The sequence below is a fragment of the Meleagris gallopavo genome, chromosome 3 (genome assembly GCF_905368555.1).
Source record: "Meleagris gallopavo chromosome 3, MGAL_WU_HG_1.1, whole genome shotgun sequence".
Taxonomy (NCBI): Eukaryota; Metazoa; Chordata; class Aves; order Galliformes; family Phasianidae; genus Meleagris; species Meleagris gallopavo.
The window spans coordinates 83,153,525-83,172,557 of NC_139406.1; the positions used below are offsets into that span (position 1 = coordinate 83,153,525).

The 19,033-nt window shown below is 44.0% G+C and overlaps 1 protein-coding gene across 13 annotated transcripts in view; it reads right to left on the bottom strand.

Moving 5' to 3' along the window:
- Nucleotides 1-19,033, bottom strand: part of MTSS1 (MTSS I-BAR domain containing 1) — a 117,899-nt gene that overhangs the window by 26,261 nt on the left and 72,605 nt on the right. For all 13 annotated transcript variants that reach the window (XM_085221664.1, XM_085221665.1, XM_085221667.1 and 10 more), the window contains 3 exons: nt 6,949-7,033; nt 5,622-5,713; nt 3,869-3,943 (listed from right to left, as the gene is read on the bottom strand). In XM_085221664.1, coding sequence (XP_085077790.1) covers nt 3,869-3,943; nt 5,622-5,713; nt 6,949-6,998 — 217 coding nt within the window. In that variant the 5' untranslated portion in view covers nt 6,999-7,033. The remainder of the gene's footprint in view (nt 1-3,868; nt 3,944-5,621; nt 5,714-6,948; nt 7,034-19,033) is intronic.

Here is a 19,033-nt window from a genome sequence, read left to right on the forward strand (position 1 = left end):
GAAAATGAAACCTACCAGACAAACCTTCTGCCCTAACGGTAGAAGTGAAACCTGTCCAGTTATCTTTCTTGTCCAAAGTAAAAGAAATACAGAGAATAAAGCCAACATGCACTCTACATTTTACCCATGCATTTGTTATATTTTAAGTTAGTCGTTTGAGCTAGACACTTCTTTTAAAAAAAGAAACTAGAAATCATGCATTTTGTTAACCTTTCAAAATGGTTACATGCAGAGCCACAGCTGCTCTCTCTCCTCTGAATTCAACAGCTTCTAGCTGCTATGTATCCACTTCTGAGGACTCGACTCAGCAAAAACCTAAACATGGAATTTATTGCAAATATATGCATAATTATTCTGCTGACTCAGGTTAGCTGGGCTGACTTCTGATTCCAACATTTGCCTGAAAATAAAGAGCAATTTAAGAAATGTATGCAGTTCTACCCGCTGTATAGATTTGTCTGTTTAGACGAGAGCTAATTTCAGTGCTGGGGTGGATAACAGGCCCAACTGGCCACACTGCCTTGGGAAAGAAAGGATGCACTGTGGGGAGCATGACAACACGTGCAGAGACTGCAGGGACCTGGCAGGTGCACCAGGAGCCCACTCAGGCCACATAAGGTTTTATTTTTCTTTATAGTCAAAGACAACAACAACAAATTAGCTCTGCAAGGTCTTTCAAGATGCCACCACCTTCATTTACATACGGATTTGTCATTTCATCAGATATATTCCAGCAAGGAACCCAACATCACTTTGTTTTGTTTGGAAAGCTTGATGTTTTCCTCATTACGTCAAGCTTTGGTAATACCTCTACTGCAATTAACGCAACTGCTGTGCAAACAGAATTTCTGATAAATGCTCTCAAACACCAGGCCTGAACTTTCAACGTGGCTGCATGGAACCAGAACAGAGAGACCATGAAGAAGCCAGAGAGCAAGTTTACCTGCACTCAGCCCCTTATTGCCAAGGTACCCAACCCACAGAGATCCTGCCAGGACAGGCCATGCAGCCCAAGTCCTCTCCCAAATATCTGTAAGATGCAGGCAAGGACAAGGAGCTCTATGCATGCAGGGAGGGAGACTGCAGGGAGAGGACACTGCTGCCACAACAGGAATGAGGAAAGCACAGGGTTAATCTGACCTCCTACATCTGTAGCTGCCCACAGCGGAAGAGAACCCTTTCTGCATCCAGTCACAGCGGAAAAAGCCTCAAAGACATTTTTAGCGTGCACAGTATTTTAAGCAAATCCACAATTCAGCAAACATCTCACTTGCCCACAGTCACAAAGGGTGCTCAAAAATACTCTTCCAAGCATTAGGAAGGGAACAGATTTGTTGTTTTAGAGTTCCCATAGGTGAGCCAATGACTTTACAAAAAAAAAAAAAATCAAAAGGGACAGGTTCTACTTGAGGAAGAAGAGAACAACAAAGTCCAAGCAGCAAGGAGACAGAGCTGCCAGCACAGAGGACATCCACGCACTGAGCCATGCGCCGGCCAAGATGGTTTCACCTGAGAGTTCCCCTGCCCATAGTTTAAACTCCATTTGTGACCTAAAATAAACTCCTACAGCTTTATCATTTCATAAACAAACTCCTTCTTGACTATGTTTGTGCCTCAGTGGCAGTAGGAGCAACATGTTCCACAGCTCAGCACATTGAACAAACCTGCCAGGGAGGTGGGACACACAGAAACTTCACAACAACATTTCACAGTGCACTCAGACCAGTACCATATTCCTTCAAGGTAGGGATAGAAAAGGCAACGGGAGGAAAATAAACTTGACTTTTTGGTCTTCTATATTCAGCTGTGTGGGGAGCCTGTGGGGTGGCAGGTTGGGGCATCGTTACACCTCTCTGAACCTTTACACCTCTCTGCTTCTCTCCTCCTCGGGGCTATGAGAACAGCCATTTACAACTTGCAGCTTCCCAGGATTATGGCAGATCCTCCTTGCCCTTGCTCTTGGCTACCTGGAAGCCTCCATTGCTTCTATCTTCCCCATATGATGTCCCCTATGATCAGCTCTAACCCAGCCTCAGCCCATCTGGGCTGGGGATCTAGACCCAAACGCCTCGTGCGGGATAGAAGTTCTGAGGGATACAGCACAGAAATATAGAGGGTTCAATATCAGCATAAACAGCATCTCACAGCATAAGAAAATTAAGCCAAAGACTGACATTTAAAAAAATAGGCATTTCAATCATAGCACAGCTGCTATAAAAGTGACAGCAAAATGAGAACTGTTCCCCTCCCTGCTCAAAAATATTTAACTCTGAAGGAGGACAAGACACTTGTGGACTGACCTCCTCTTCATCAGGCACAGCGCGCATTTCTGGAGGGACAGAAGAACCTAGAAAGTGCTGTTACCTTCTCCAAGAATGCAGACAGCTCTACTCTACCAACTAGGTTAAACAGGGAATGGAGCTAGGAACTGCCAGCTCATGGAACTCGTTCAAAAAACAGTTCCTTCTCTCCACATCAGAAGCATACTTTTCTCAGTTCCCAGCTGCCACATGTTGAGGGGTTGCTCCTACCACACAGGGGCAACAAGTGATGAAACCACAAAAGGGTAAAGAAAGGAAAAGAAAGGGAAGGAATATCACAGACCCTCTAAAGCTGTGGGTCTGTAGTCAGACAATTCAGCACACAAAACGACAAACAAGGTTACACATCACCCAAAAATAAAACCACAAAAATCACGTCCCCCTAAAGATGACCAATCTGATTTAGACCATTGAACTTTTCTATAGACAGACGGACACACAGAGCCTACTGAGGTACATTCTGGCTTCCAACTTTTTCCTCCTCTTTCCTCCACACAGACAGCTAAAATTCAAAGGTTTTCCAGTCTTGTGGCTCCCTGCTAGCATTATTATTGACTGACCTATTAGGAAGGACAGTTATAGACAGCTCACCTACTCTGGTTAATGCATGAAAAGACCTAAACTCACACATTAAATAAGTTGGTACAACTCCCACCCCAGCATTTGCTTTGCTCATCTCTGCCGGCAGTTTTCAGGCAGGAGGGCTTGCGCAAGTCGCAACCTGCAGGCTGAGAGCTGTTCAAAGCACATTTCCTTCCCCGTGCCAGGAAAGGGAACGAGAAAGTCTGCTTCTACACAAGCTCCATGTCATTTTTACAGAGCCTGGTGGGGTTTGCATTTTACTGAGTGAAGCCCTCAGGAATGGCAGCACTGTAGGTATCAAGGTATCAAGGTGATGCATGTCTCAGCTAATGTGATGATGTAACTCCTATGGCAAGATGGTGGTGAGAGAGCAGTAGGAGCAGAAGACTCAGCTAAGACAGACTGCCTTTGTAGAAAACTCCCTTTCTTTTCTTACTCATCTTTAGTTTTCTATGGTTGCCAAGTACCCCCCCTGACAACAGCCCGTACCACCTTCTCACGCTCTGAGGAATAATGCAAGATTTAGGAGATTATAGGCTGCTAAAAAAAAAAAAAAAAAAAAAAGGTGGTAGAAAGGAAGAACAGTAAGAAATGTTAATAGCTACAGAACATTTACATAATGGCATTTTTATATTATTACAAAAGATTCCAGAAAATTTTACAGGTATCTGCACAAGTCACGTTCCAACGTCAATGTTCTCAACAGGAGTAAGTTTGCAGCAAGAGCTCTATTTTAAAACATGATTGACTTTGTACAAACAGGTTTAAGGCTTTTGTGTAAGAACAGTAGAGAGCAGTTTCAGAATATGATTTAAATGACATATAGTAATTGTACCCTGGTGTTCAAGTACATACCAGGAATACATTCCAGAGGGCTGCATTATTACAACAGAGTCCTACTGCTCCTCAGTCTTTGTCAGTGAGCTCAGCACAGAAGATAACAGTACATGTATAGAGCAAGTTACCTTTCTTTGCTTTCTTCTGTAGCTTCAGTGTATCAGACGATTTCTTTTTTATCTCTTGGCGGGCTTTTTTGTACTCTAAAAAAACACAGTCTCTGTATCAACACATTTGATGTTAAAATGGATGCTTTTCACAGAAAAGGCTATATTTGTGGTATCAGATCACAAATTTCAAGAGGATAGCTAGTATTAATCAAAGCAGCTCAAAACTTGCATTTTGCAGTGCCTATATGTTTGGCTTAATATAGCATTTCAGGGTGTGTGTACATTCACATAGCAAATCCTTCTGAAACAAACAAAACCTTTACAGAAATAACAACTGAGAACACAGTACAAAATTAGAGTGCTTTTCAGTTCAGACACCCATTCTCTCTCAAGAGTGGAAAAGAGAGATGACAAGTTTCTCAAAACATCTGTGTTCAAAAACAAGTATCCAGAAAGGGCAAGGCAGAAAACATCCTACAATCTCTACATAGCATGAAAGTCAGGCAGAGGGAGAAGGTGCTAAAACATGGCCTGAGAGAGGGTCACTGCCAGCTCTTCCTCGTGAAGTAGAGCACAACTGTTGCTGTCCTCATTTTCAGATGAGCTACAAACCCTAGAAGAATTAAAATCCCAGAAGAAAATATTCCATCGCTAGTCCAGACCCACTACAGATACCAAATATGAAAACTGATACTTAAAAAGATAAATGGCATGTATGCATATATATACGTATGCATTCTAACAAAGGCAGGTCAATGCTACTACTCTTCTGTAGGTGGAAAAACAGAAGCAGGTACAGGAACTTTACAAGTGCCAACTGCACCCCCAGCACCCAAGTCTACACACTAACCCCCAGTCTCATTGCTGCTTTGGTGAGTCACCCCCACTTGTAGGATCTCAACTGATTCTTCCCTCCTATTCACTCCCTCCTTAACGCTTTGGAGCACAAGCTAGGGATTTCTTGAAGTGCCACTGATATAACTGCTTCTATTTGACCACTGTAAGAGTGGGGCAAGAAGCAAATCCTCTTCTAAGGGCTGAGCAAGCTCCCTCCCATCAGTTCTCCTGTCCCCATGACAAATCACAGTAATGATGCTTCTTTAAGGCATAGTAAAATCCTTTCATTTCCAAGATTGCAATCTGCTTTCAGCACTTGTGTTAGAAGGCCATCATTCCCTTGTACAAGTTTTGAAAAGCCAAAGGTGTCTACCAGCACACTCCTGCTGTGTAATATACCACAGCCTCCTGTTCATTCTCCCAGGAAAGCCTCTGGGGTGGTACCCAGCACTGCAGTTCTGAGCATCTCGTGGCCAATGGCACAGCTTTCTAATTCCCCGGGTGCACATTTCTGGATTGCAGCAGATAAAAAGTAACGACGCTGAATGTCTTACAGGGCTATGGCTGAGACATAACATGATCTTACAGTTAGCTTTTAATGACACCCCTGGGCCTCAGAGAGATAGATGTGGTATCCCCAGTCCTCAGCACTACCACACAACATGCAGCAGGAGTGGGCTAACAGTTAAACCTAGCTACTGCTTGCCAGTGTGAAAAAAACAACCCATCCTTTGCAGTCCTGAAAAATTAAACACCAAAATGTACAAGTAAGGGTTAAAACTGGTTAGGCATTTTGGAAAGAATGTTTTAGAAGAGAAAAGCTGCTATACATATCTAAGCACATCATTCAGGTTCCCACTACAAACATAAAAAGAGGGAGAAAAACTGGTATTACAATCTTACTCCTATTAAAAAATTCTTCCTCTGTAACTACCTTTTGCATGGTCTTTATCCAGTTGATTGGCCACTTTCTTCCACTCTTCCATCTGTTCTTGAAGTGGGTTTATCAGACAGTCAATTAAAGCACTAATTTTGTTGAAAAAACACAAAGAGCAATCAAATCCTGCAGATGCCCTTATTCTTACAGAGACAGCCAAGGTCAATACTGGAGTATTTTTACTTTTGCTGTGACAGCTACCAGTGTCACACTGTAAACACCAGAACACAAAAATGTTTAAGCTGAAGAAAGCAAAAGGACTGGATTAAAAAGAATCCACACTACAAGATAACCAGAATTACTTTGCAGAAGTTCAGGACAATGAGGAACAGAGCGTAAAACAGAGAAGCAATCTGAAATGGGGCAATGGAAACAGTTAGATGCTGCTCATCTGTCACAAACAATGCAGTCTGAACGGATACCACCAACACTGAGAAGTTTCATGCAGCCATGGTGATTGTAAAATCAAATAGCACGTGTATATTCACATGAAGACAGAGCAGCTATAGAAGGAAACAAAATCCTGTCCACCCGTGTGCCTCACCTCTTGCAGCAGAACCACTGGTACAGCACTAGCGATGCTCCCCTAGCTAATCACACTGGGATCAAATTATTTAAGTAGCTAACTCTAGGGTAACTGGAGACAGAAGTTCTCAGCCAATTTCATAAATATCTTTACTTTATAAGGAAGTCATCAGGCAAATGGTAAAGCAGCATATTAGTTCATCTCAGGTCAAATACATCTTTTTAAGTCTCTGGTTAAAAGAGCACGTGTGCAAACTGCTCTCTACTACAGAAATAGGTTCTTTAAGTGTAGCCCAGCTCACAGGTGAGTTCATCCTCTTCTGTTACCTCTACAGTCTAACTGCAAAAAGGGAATTAGGAAATTTGCCTTTTCTGTATTTTTTTGCTGAAAGTTTCTTTCTTGGCAGCAAACCTTTTGGGCTCTCAGGGAAGCAGCACCACATTTGTGGTTTCTTCAAAATCTAGTGACAAAGTTTAAACATCTGAAATAAAGATAGGTTTGTCACACCAGCAGCCACCTGCTCAGCAGCGAGCAACAGTGGGAACTGGCAGCATTTAGAGCCCAGCCCACAGAACATGCAGTGACATCCTGCCTTTCCCAGCTTTTTCAACACCTAGTGCACTGAGGGAGAGAAAATACATGCTGTTCTCAGTGACGGGGGCAGAGACGAGCTGGAGTACCAATGGTGGTGCACAGCTTTTTGTGTTCCCTGCTGAAAGGGATGCCTGCAGTGCATATGCAGTCTGAGAGCAAAGGAAGTGGAGCGTCAAGCTCTAGGCCAGGTGCAGAGCCACTCACCTGGAGAACTGTCGGAGTTTGGACTCTATACTCCTGTGCCTCATGCACATCCTGGTTAGAGCAGAGCCAATTTCTCTGGTGCCACCTGAAAAACAAAACACAAAGAAGATGAGACACTGATACAAATCCTCCCTGTGATGCAGTCATGACAGCATGTGCTGACTCTTCCAGAGCAACTGAAAAAAACAGATTTGTAACAGCTGTAAAATTGACTGGGCTGCATTAGCCAGGCAGTTCCCAGTGGTATTTATCACCTTGGAAAGAGTTTAATTTTTGTTCATCCAGAGACTAGATCTGAACATTTAAGCACGATTAAAGCAGTTCTTCCCAACAGCTTTTCGTGCCATCAGACCTTACAATTGGCAGAATAATTAAAAGAGAAGGGATTGAGATGCCACACTGGCAACAAACTGGGCACCCACAGCAAGATGGAATATTTTAGCGCTATTCCACATCGTGGAGATAAACTCAGGGAACTCAATACAGTTTTCTCATATTTAAACCCCTAAGACCCAAAAGAATATATATCCAGTCCTACAAATCCCCTCATCTATCACAGACCCAACCATTAGCATTTCACACACCTGTGTTCTGAGATCACACATTTTACTACCACATTGCCAGAAGATGGCACTATTTGTTCTATGCCCTCAGCCATCTCAGCTTCTGACAACTGCACAGCAAGAATTAATTATTTTTATCAAGTCTTCCTCAGTAGTTCTCCCTTTGAAAAGCACACATCCCTCCATTTCCCACTTGAAGCAGCAATGCCAACTCTGAACAGCATATTAAATCCAGCATTTTTTTGTCTTGGTTAGCATTAGTTTTGGTAATTGCTTAGTCGCTATTTGCAAACAAAATCTACTGCTTTCAGGATACAGAGATCAACATCTGTAAAAAGTGTTTTTCAAACTGTAATAACCTCTGGAACAGTCAAGGTAGCAGCATCTATTTGGAAGTCTAATTTGATTTTTAAAATAAACTCAGGCTTGTATTATATTATATAAATATCTTTCTTAGGTTTTGCCCTTCTGTTGCTAAAAATGGCACAAGTGACAAATATTCTTCTAGGAGAGAAACTTGGTAACTTTAACCATTTTATTTATTTTTTTAAAGCATGAAAACAGAAGTCACCATCTTCTTGCATTCTTACTGAATTAAATCTCATGCCCACAAAATGGCTCTGGAACAAAGACAGTAACTGGAACAAATTGTGGCTATTTGGTATTTTACATTGTCCTAAAAGATAAACAGAAAACCCTTTTTGCTACTCGCCCAGTTACTCATGTTTTCATTGTGTTTTGAAATATGGTTTGGTAACAGTGAGAGCTGCAGGCTCACTAACCCAGCCTGGCCCTTCAAGTGATGCTGCATGGGAAAGCACAAGCTGCCATAGACAATGGTGCCCAAAAAGCAGCATAGAAAGAACAAACGGAGAGAAAGCAACTGGAGGAACAGGACAATGTCTGCAATGAGAAGAGCATCTCTGTCCTGAAAGACGTGCATTCTTCTGGAGACACAGGCGCGTCAATGGAACTTAGAAGCTAATGGGGCAGAACAACAGAGATGGAGCAAAATGAGCTGCGAAATAACCCCAGAACTCGCAGGGCCATAGGTAGAGCAATGCTCAATCAAGGTCAAGCAGGAGGCAGGAAGACTCATGCTGAAGAACTCGCTTAAGCCCTTTAATATGAAAGACTGACTAAGGTTAACTGACACTCCTTTCCTCAGCCCATTATATGAAAAAGGAAGCATCATTTTAGAATAATAAACAGGAAATAAGGCACCATATATTTTAGAGACTAGGAAATGGGGGTCAGTTACTACTAATATTAAACTGCAAGGTAACACATTTTTAACTGAAATCCAAGTAACCAATGTATAAATACATCCATTCAAGTGGTGCAAGATGGACAGGGTTAGCAGAGTGAGCAAACCAGCAATGCAGGACTCAGTCTATCTGCTGGTAGACGTGCTTGCTAAAAAACGCCCCCACCCACAAATCACCAAAGCGATGCTTGCAGGGAATGCACATCCCCTATACAGAGGCTTTCCAGACTCGCCCATGCTCTTCCCTGCTCCTCCTGTCATGGGACCATGTTAAGGGCTGCATCCAGGCTCTCACCCCAACAATTGCAGCACTGTTAAGTGCAGACAGTGGCCAGCTTTGTTGTTATTCCTCTGGCAGGCAGCTGATGAGCAGCAAGGTCAGGCTGCTCTGTGCTGCAGCGACGGGAATGGGGCTCTGCTCAGCATGGGATGCCACAACTGGGCTGCTTCTCATGGCCAAATCCTGTTTAGAATCACAGAATCGTTTGAGTTGAAAGGGACCTTTAAAGATCATCCAGTCCAATTGCAATGAACAGGGACATGTATAACCAGATAAGGATGCTCAGAGCCTGGCCCAGCCTGAAAGAAATAATGTTATGGAAGTTTAAATAAGCATAGGAGATAGAACCTTGGCAACAAGGAAGGGACTTTTCCATACAGGCACACTCTTTGGGTCAGCAGAGGCTGGAACCACATCCCTGCAGACCTCCCCAAGGTGCAGCAGCCTGTAACTTGCAGGTACAGCTCTGGCAGAGTTCTGAATGCCCAGTAGCAGCATTTGAAGGTCTCACTTCCTCAGATGCACCAACACAAGATGTGCTTTGGAGTGCTTTGAACAACCCCTGGTTAAAAACCAGAGACTGACTGAGGAAGGACAGCACTCGCCCACTGCCTCCCATGCCTGAACCATACTGCTTTGTCTCCGTGCAGTAAATCACTTCAATATCATCTGAGCTTTACCTCACTGTTCTATCATCTACAAAGAACGAAAATCCTTTATATAAATAATCACTCTGTGTTACAGCAGAGGTTTACACACAGGACAAAAGAATTGCCAACATACATGCTGTAGTGTCTAAAGCACCACTGATGTGCATAAGTCTTTACGGCAGGTACACAGTTTAGTATTCAAGTACAACACAGAAGACCTTTCAAAATCCAGGAAGAAGTGTATTGCACCGGGCTACACCAGAACCATAGGAAATTTACCTTGGCCTCTAAATGTTTTTTAAGGTTCATCTTTTCAGAAAGACTGGCTCCAGAACTGACCACTTGCCTGCTTAGACTAGGACAGTGCCAGGAAATAGGCAGGATAGGGCAGCAAACCATCTGGAGATAACTCGCATTTCAGTGCTATCACAACTCAGTGGCAAAAAGAGCATGTGAATGAAGCAGCAGAGCTCCAGGGCTGGAAGTACTGCCCATGTGCCCCCCACTTACAAGCATGTCCCTGGCAGAAAGTTGGGACATTCCCCAGCAGGTCTGATTTCCTGAAGATAACGGCAGAACCCAGATTAACAAATTTGCCATCAACTCAGGACAATGCTGGGTGGGTGAACCAGGCTCTGCACATTGCCCTGCAGTTATGAAAGTTAAACTACTGTGCCTTGGGCTCTCTCCTTATAAAATGGGACTATAAATTACCCACTTCTCTGCCATACTACAATAATGCATCCATTAAGGCAAACAATGCTTGAGAATGTGTAAAGTAATACTTTGAAACTGGAGATCAGAGCTATATTCATCAGATTTCCCACTCAGAGAAAGAGGCTTAATGAAATGTTCCTGCCAAATTTGATAAGAAAGTGGGTGATAATGTCAGATTTGTTTCTCGTAAGTAAATGGGGTTCCACAAGGCAAATGTACTTTGGCTCTCCCCTCCCCTGTCTAATCCCGTGAAAGACAAAAACTTCCATGGTAGATAATTAAATGAAAGCCTGCGGACCACAACACTACAATGAGGGCACTATGATGGCATAAATGATTTTCTTTGACGCTTGCTTGTCGTTCAACATCACAGAGAGCCAACAGGAAGAGACTGTAGGGAAGAGACTCAATTGTTTTATTGGAGCCATTATGTTTCTACTTAATAATGATCATAGATCAAGGAAATGATTATTTGATGAAATGTGCAGCTGTACGGCTGCACAGACTCTGAGCGCTCCACACAGCTCCCTACAATCGAGCTCTTATCTCGCTCCTCTTGCCTCACTCTGAGCAGGCCCAGAGCTCGTGGGATGGCGGCCTGTCAGGGAACGCCTCCGAGGCCCCGACCTATTGACCAGCTCATCTTTATCTCCAAGGGCAGAGTCCAAATGTGCCACAACTTCCCTCTTTCCCAAAATGGAGAGAACGATGAAAAACGAGTGTAATACTTTTGTAACTTCAAAGTTATCAGAAGAGGCTTCCATTAAGATTAAAGCAGGAGCTGAACACAGGCTGGATTATTAAATACAGCTCTGAACACGGAGGCTATGACAGGATGATAACAGCGGGAAACCGAAGCTAATGGTCATTACTCAACCCTTATCTAAGCCCAAGCTTTTAGAAAAGCAAGGAGTTTCCATCACTGATTGCACAGGGCATGGACCTTGTTCTTGCACAACTGCTTATGTGTATGCCTCAATCACACATATGGATGTTGGGACTGGCAACTGGGTGTCACAGCAGGCAGGGGAGAAGGAAGGCTTTTGCCTGAAAGTGACTGGCACAGGGGACGGAAACCTAAAACTGGAGCTATGGTAGCACCTCATGTTTGAGTCAGTGGCTTCCAAGCAAGTCTCATGAGTTGGAAAAACACATCAAGAACTGCAGACAACAGTGACGCTGTTCTGCGTTGACCACCCAGGAAAACAAAACTGGACATCCTTATTCCTACAGCTATGAAAAGCCCCTCTGAGAAGCGATTGGGAAAGCCTCTCAAAGTTCCAGTTCAGAACCAGCTAAAAAACATTTCTTGATGTATTTTAAATAAGCTTAAATTCTGACATCTTTCAGAGAATGCTGGATCCATAAATGTAGATTCAAGGTCAAAGTATTTTAGATTAATGAAATTTAATAAAAGTGAACAACTCTGCCAGACCACTGTGCATACCTCTTGATGACATTACAAGGAATAGATTGCTTGGAATGTTTTACAGTCTTCATCTGAGAGCCCTTTTGGGTAAGCTGTCTGGAAAACGTTGATAGAAGCCTGCCATGAACTTGCCATGGTAGCTACAACTCCACAGAGCACAGACAATCCCAAGAAGAAAATGCATTAGGTGGTCTATTTTCTCTTGTGTAGAAAACAGTAGCATTCATTCACGGATGAGACTAACAGGGCCTTAAAACTGCTTTTGTGTGAATTTTAAAGGAGGAAGAGGCTTCAGGCAGTACAGCACAGGCAGAAGGAATCTCCCCAGCACAGTCTGCTCCAGCAACCACCAGCTTCAGGAAGTCCTTACAGCAAACAGCCCGTGACCGTGTTCAGTCAGTATGTTACAGAACGTGCACAAAATCTCTTATGACTTCTTGTGATCTAGCTTATTCCTCTGTTCAGCAGCATTTCTGCTTACCCTGGCTGTTCTCTGAGCAGAGCACAGGGCAAAGCCTCAGCCCCACAGGAACCAACACGAGGGCTGCCATCAGACACTCAGGGTCAGAATTCCACCCATGCATGCAGAGTTCAACACATGGGTTACTCTCAGTCCATCAGACACATTAAATACGGTCATGAACTAGCCCTGCTCTTATCCTTGGACAGTTTGGAATTAGTCAGCCCTCAGGGCGAGCAGAGAAGCTCATATGTTGTCCTCTTTTAAAAAGGGCACAGCACACACACAGGTGACTGGAAAGACACTGGGAAGGTTTGCATCAAATTACTGCAGAAGGTATCGATATCAATTTGGAGAAACTTGCAAAGTCTGTCACTGATTCGCAAACTTCTCAGAAGCAAAATCCCTCACCAAACTGTGGCATCACATTGGAGAGCAGTACACGTCCATCCAAAAGAGTTTCTCAGCAACAAGAACAAGAGAAAAAAGCACATTTGTGCAAGGAGTATTGCTGTGGCTTGGTCCCCCGTGCCGCCTCCATAATCACTGCTGCCAACACAGGCAGCAGCCACTTAATTCTGGAGATATCTATCAAGAAATCCATCTCTCTTGCTAGACGCCTGTTGCTAGTTTTTATTAAAACACAAACTTCCACATCAAGGATTTAATGCCATGAAAATAAAGCATCATTAGAAAGAGATTTGCTGAGGACAGCAAATTCCACACTTGTGTTTTCCAAGGACTATTATTTACATTTATTCCTTGGAGTACAAATAATTTCCTTAAGGTAAACTGGCATGGTCTGATCAACACCCACGCTCACACTGAAGTTGTGCCCACTGTTACTGTCCATACGTTTTCCACATTTCTTTTCAAATGGATAGTTCAGTGTGTTTCTGAAGTCATTCTATGAACAGCCCTATGAATAGCTTAGTAAGTCTAACAATTTTAACTTGAGCAGAATCAACTGCTTTCTTCCCAGACTACATCCACTAATGGCTTAAGGAAGGCAGGCAATGTGAGTCATCCACCTCAAACACTCTCCCCCCTAAAAAAACACAAGAAAATACAGCATGAGCTAATAAAAAGGCCTCTTTATAATGAAAAGGGAATTCCTGAAATGGCTGAAGAATTCAGGGCCACAGCTGTTTGCTGCTTTGGTGCGCTCCCTGCCCATCCCAGCAGCCACACAAGCACAGGCTGGGCTGTGTCTGAAGGAAGGCTCCATTCAGGACTGCTCACTGCACCCAAGAACGTGTTCACTGCATGTTCCAGATGGTCAAAAGATGATGGCTGAAATCTATTTAGATAACCAGAGACACTGACCTCAGTACCTTCATGAATCTGACTCTAAATGAGCATTTAATGTCAGCCCGATGTGTGAAGAAGGCAGTAATTCAAGATCCCTATGTTCTGAAATACAGCTCTTTATTTTGTCTAACGCTATGAACTGCAATGTAATCTGATTAGACTCCAGCAACATTCAATGAGGGAAAGGGATAATACACTTACAGCAAATGTGTTGGAACACCAAGTGCAATCCCACTGCACGCCTAGCACTGCGCTCGGCTCTCAACCTGCAGCTTCCAGAGGGACTGTGGGAAGCCTGCAAATACTTCTACTCTTTGTAGAACAGCAGTGCAGCATTTGCCAGCCCAACAAACACCTCTGACTCCAAAATCCTTCTCTCAGGTCTCTCCCCACCTGCGCTGCTGATCAAAGTCCAGCAAGGATTTCAGCTGCACCCAAGCAGCTGCTGCCTCCAAAACACAAAATCAAGCACAATTAGGACAAGCAGGTGCAAAAAGCAGAAGAATTATTTTTAAATCCAAGTCAGCAGATCTAACTGAAACCCCAAAGCAAGCAGATCTGCAGAATAAGGCGGTGCTATTTTTACATGCTGCCACTTCTTCCAGCAGAGCAAGCCTTGGTGAATGGAGGGGAAGATTGTGGAGGGATACAGGGAGGCAAAAATCATTTCAAGCTATCTTAAGACATTATCAGCTCTGGAAGTCTAGAGTAAGTCTGTAATGCCTCAGCGATACAAAGCCGACAGAGGACTTGCTGCACACCCCAACCAACACAGGAGACCGTGCCCCGACTCCGAGCTGCTTTCTCACCCACCAGGGCCAGTTCTGAGCAGCATCCAGTGTTAGCTGGCAGGTAAGGGGCTGGCCTTCTGAAGGCACTAAACCTCCTTCTGGTGCTTTCTCATGGAGTCTGCCCTGTGTGCTCCAAAGGCAATTTTACAACAATATCAAATACAGGCAGAAATACTCCTGACTCAACTCCATTGCTCATCATTTATTTAGTGCATCTCCACATTCGTTTCAGCACGGCTTAGTAGAAGAGGAGATTACAAACCTACCATCTTTCCAGACTTTTCCTCTAAAGCACAGGAGACAAAACAGCAAGACCAGGAGGAGCTGCCTACCACTGTAACCAAATTGCAGATAAAGGGATGACAAGAGCCCAGGACATGGGTGCTTGCCATTACCCAGATTGCCCCAAGCCTCATTTTGCCCAGTACCACATTTAAAGTCAGTTGTTGCACTGTCCATCATGGCAATCCTCACGCACAGTTTTATCCTCACTGTCATATCCTTCTATTTTTTTGCAGCATCACTCCTATTTTCAACGTTAGCTACCTCAGCCTTATTCATTATGAGAAGTTCAGGTTGAATAGTAAGAAAAAATTCTCAGAAAGAGAGGTGATGCATTGGCACAGGCTGCCCAGGGAGGTGGAGTCACTATCCCTGGAGATGTTCAAGAACCATGGAGATGTGGTACTGAAGGATGTGGTCTGGTGGGCATGGTGATGTGCTGACAGTTGGACATGATCTTAGTGGTCTTTTCCAGCCTTAGTGATTCCATTTTCACAAAAGCCAGGGAGAGCAACACTGCATGGCTCTGATGCCAGCTGGCTGCTTGAGCCTGCAATACAAGGAAATGTCATACATAACACTTAACTTGCTTAAAAAAACAAGTGTAACATCCCACCTGTCACAGACAGTGAAACAGAGTCATCTCAAGACAGAGAAGAGTAGAACTCTGCACTTCTAGCCCTAAACTCATCAAACGCACGCTCAGAAAGATAGTGAAGTCTGAGTTCACAGTATGGAATTCAAAGAATGTATTGGCACTTTCTCCTTTACATGGCAACAGTGGTGCCAGCCCTACAATGCTGCCATGCTGAGGCAGGTTGGGTGAGACCACTCACACACACAGTGCCACACTCCTTGCATCTTCCTTGCATCTCTGGCTGCAGTGAGCACACAGATCTGTGCGCTCTGCAGGCAAACTGCTGCTTATCCCCCAAATCCCTCCAAACAATCCAAGCTGTCACGCTGAACATCAAGAGTACCTGCTTAAACCATGAAGAGTACAGCAGGAGAAAAGCTTCCTGTATTCTTTGATGCACAAAAAGAAACAAGCACATCTTGGAGAAAAGATCAAATGAAACTGCAGAATTGCACAGCGTTACAAGCATGGCACTCCGGTGTGCAGCAAGACACTTGGCAGTGCTGACTGGCATGCAGATCTCGAGCTTGTGCTGATCTCTGTCTGTGAGGACAGAGCAACTGCATTTTTTCTCCTAAAGAGGCTCCGCTGGGCTGTAGCAAAGATGTCCCCGACCCCAGGACAGCAGATGTATGTTATTCTGCTGTGCTTTCCTGCTGCAGTGCACACATATGCAATGTCTGCCAGGTCTGGAATATGCACAAGAAGGACAAATTTGGAAATATCACCCTCTTTAAAAGCAACTGCAAGAAGCTTTGGGAAATCAAGGTTTGAGGGAATGGAATAGGCAACATACAACGAGACACTGTAGGAAAGTCCACGGCCCTCTGCTGTCCTCCACCAAATACCAGATCCTTGCAGTATCTCATGCAGAAAAGAACCAACACAAAACACTGAAACATAAAAGATCTGGGAAAGAGCTCAGGAGGTTCACTCAGCGTGGAGCAGTTTTGATGGGGCTCCTGGGGACTTACTCAGCCCCTGGGGGCTCTGAGCATTGCTGGGTGGTGATACCTGGGCTCCTTTTTCAGCTGCTGAATAGACTATTGCCCAGTGTTTTCATTACCGAAGTTCGGAGTTCATTGCTTCAGCTTCTCAGAAAGAGTGGTTGTGCATTGGAATGAGCTGCCTGGGGAAGCAGAGGAATCACCGTCACAGGAGGTGTTCAGGAAATGTGGAGATGTGGCACTGAGGGATGGATGTAGTTTAGTGGGCATGGTGGGGATGGGTTGATGGACTAGAGGATCTCGGTGGCCTTTTCCAACCTCAGTAATTCTATTCCAAAACCATGCTTTCTAAGCACCTGTTCGGAAGCAATGCTCCCCAGACGCTGCTCCATTCATGTAACACCGTAAATTCAAGTGGAAAGTGTTTTATCCAAGTAAAAGCTTTAAAGCCAAAGGAATTCAAACATCCACATAAAGCAGTACATATAAAGTACATAAAACAGCACGATCACAGCCCAATTTGGAAAAAAAGACGTTGGTGGAATTATTAAAATAACACAAAACCACTTACAGCTCACCTGCAAAACGCAGCCAGCCCATCTGCTAACTTGTTCTAATGCACCTATGCACAGTTATGGTTCTTTGCATTTCCTTGAGTGTCTCAAAAAATGAATTCACAGTGCTTTAAGGTGAGGCCAATTTTACCCTGAGAGTACAGAAGCATGCATCTGGTCATTTGCCACCTCTGGTAATACAAGAAATCCATCTTAGCCCCCTGCTTCTCACAAGCTCTGCTGCTCCCTTGTTCCTCTGAGCAGACCTCATCAACTCTCACCTGCAACACACAGTCAGCCGTGATCTATTGGTATTAATGAATCTATTAAAGACAAAAGGAAGTGTCAAGGCTGGATGAAGGATCTCTGACCCAGGTTTTAAGCACCCGATGCACAGGACTAGCATATAAATTACAAGTTTAGAGAAAAATGCTCAGAAAAGATCACCTTCTATGCAGAATTTATTAAATGCTGCCTCCGGAGACCAGCCTGATTTAGCACCACGTAACCTATATTCCCACAATTTGCAGTGATACTGTTACACAGGTTTGTCTTCCTTCCATTCTGCTCTGCCATGCCAAGCAGAAGACACCAGTTCACCCAGCTCTTCTCCTTCTCCCAGCAAGAGGCACAAGTTGCTCACAACAGTAAACATGCACACAAATCTGCACACAGTTACTGGGAGAAAAGAAAAAAAAATCCTTGCAATATCCAACCAAGAGCCAACTTGCCATGTGCTCTCAAGAGTAGCTTGAAAGGAAATGCCATTCCTGTCCTTGGAACCTGTCCTCCTCCTGGTCATGGCAGAGCCAAAGATTTGTAGATTCAAAGCTACAGTTCTAAACTGCACACACACTTTTCATACTATGACCAGACCATGCACAGATTGATACAAGCACAAACACCCACCAACCAACTTAACCATGCTAAACAGCCAACGCTTGAAATGGGAACAAACTTCAGTATTGCAGCAGGTCAAATGTGAATATGAGCCTTAATTACATGATATGTGCAAGACTTTCAATCTTTCTCTTACTTTAATGTGCTCATTTTTAATGTGGTCAGCTTCCAAAGCTATGCTCCGGCAAGCACAACATGTTATCCTCCTTAACACACCTCCCATGCAACAGCAGCTTCTGATTTATTTCCTCGCATCCCACACTCTCATCAGAGTCCACTCCTATTTCAAGCATCAATACCCAATGCTTCCAGCATCTGCAGGTTGCCAAGACAGTTGATGTGTGGAAAAATGGTTCAGAACACTTGTGTTGAGTAGTATGGATAGTCAATGCATAGCTAGATTTTCCATCTACCTATGCATAAGGCAGCACTGGCTGCTAATTAAAGCAGACAGGTTCTAATGGTATAAAAGCTCTAATCAAAATATAAGTCTAAACATATGTATGCACAAAAAGGAGAATTAAAAAAGCTCCACATCAAAACCTTGCGATGACATCAACACCTGCAGCTTTTTACACCGCCGTAAGAACAGCGAGCAGCCGACAAAGCCAACGCCGTGCAGCCAGCGGAAGAAACACGACGGGCAGCGCACAGCCCGCAGAGCTGCTGCTCCAGGCACTGGAGCCGCCGTCCCCAGGCTCCCCCCAGCACTCTGCTGCCGGAGCAGCCGCCCGTGACGTCGCTCACAATGACTGCAATGCAGCACTCGCGCCATCATCGCCCAATTTGTCTTCTGAGGCAGCAGCGCTGTCACTCATTCCCAGCGAACTCAAGGGCATGCCTTTAGCAAAACTAACTGCCACGTTTCGTGTGCCCAGCTGCAATCTGTTATAGATACAGCTGCCGGCAAGAGGCATTAGCCTAGGTTTCGTAACAGATTGTTTAAAGTAGGTAAAATAAATGATTCAATTAAAAAGATAGCCCCCAAAGAACTGGTTTTTGGTACAGAAGTAAGGACAGTGTAATTGGGTCTTGATGTAAGCAATGTATCTATAGTTAAGAAAAAATATCTGTCCAAAGAAAGCATTAGTCTCATTAATCTCATCACCTCCAAAAGAATTCAAAGGCTGTGAAAGGCAGGGCTGCAAGACAGGCACTAACAGAGCCACAGCCAGGTTCCTCAGTGGACAGCACTGGACAAATCAGTGATACGTATGGAATAGATTTTGTGCCATGCACCATTCTACAATCCACATGTAGTAAAATCCTACACAGAGGAAATGGGAAGCGCTCGTAA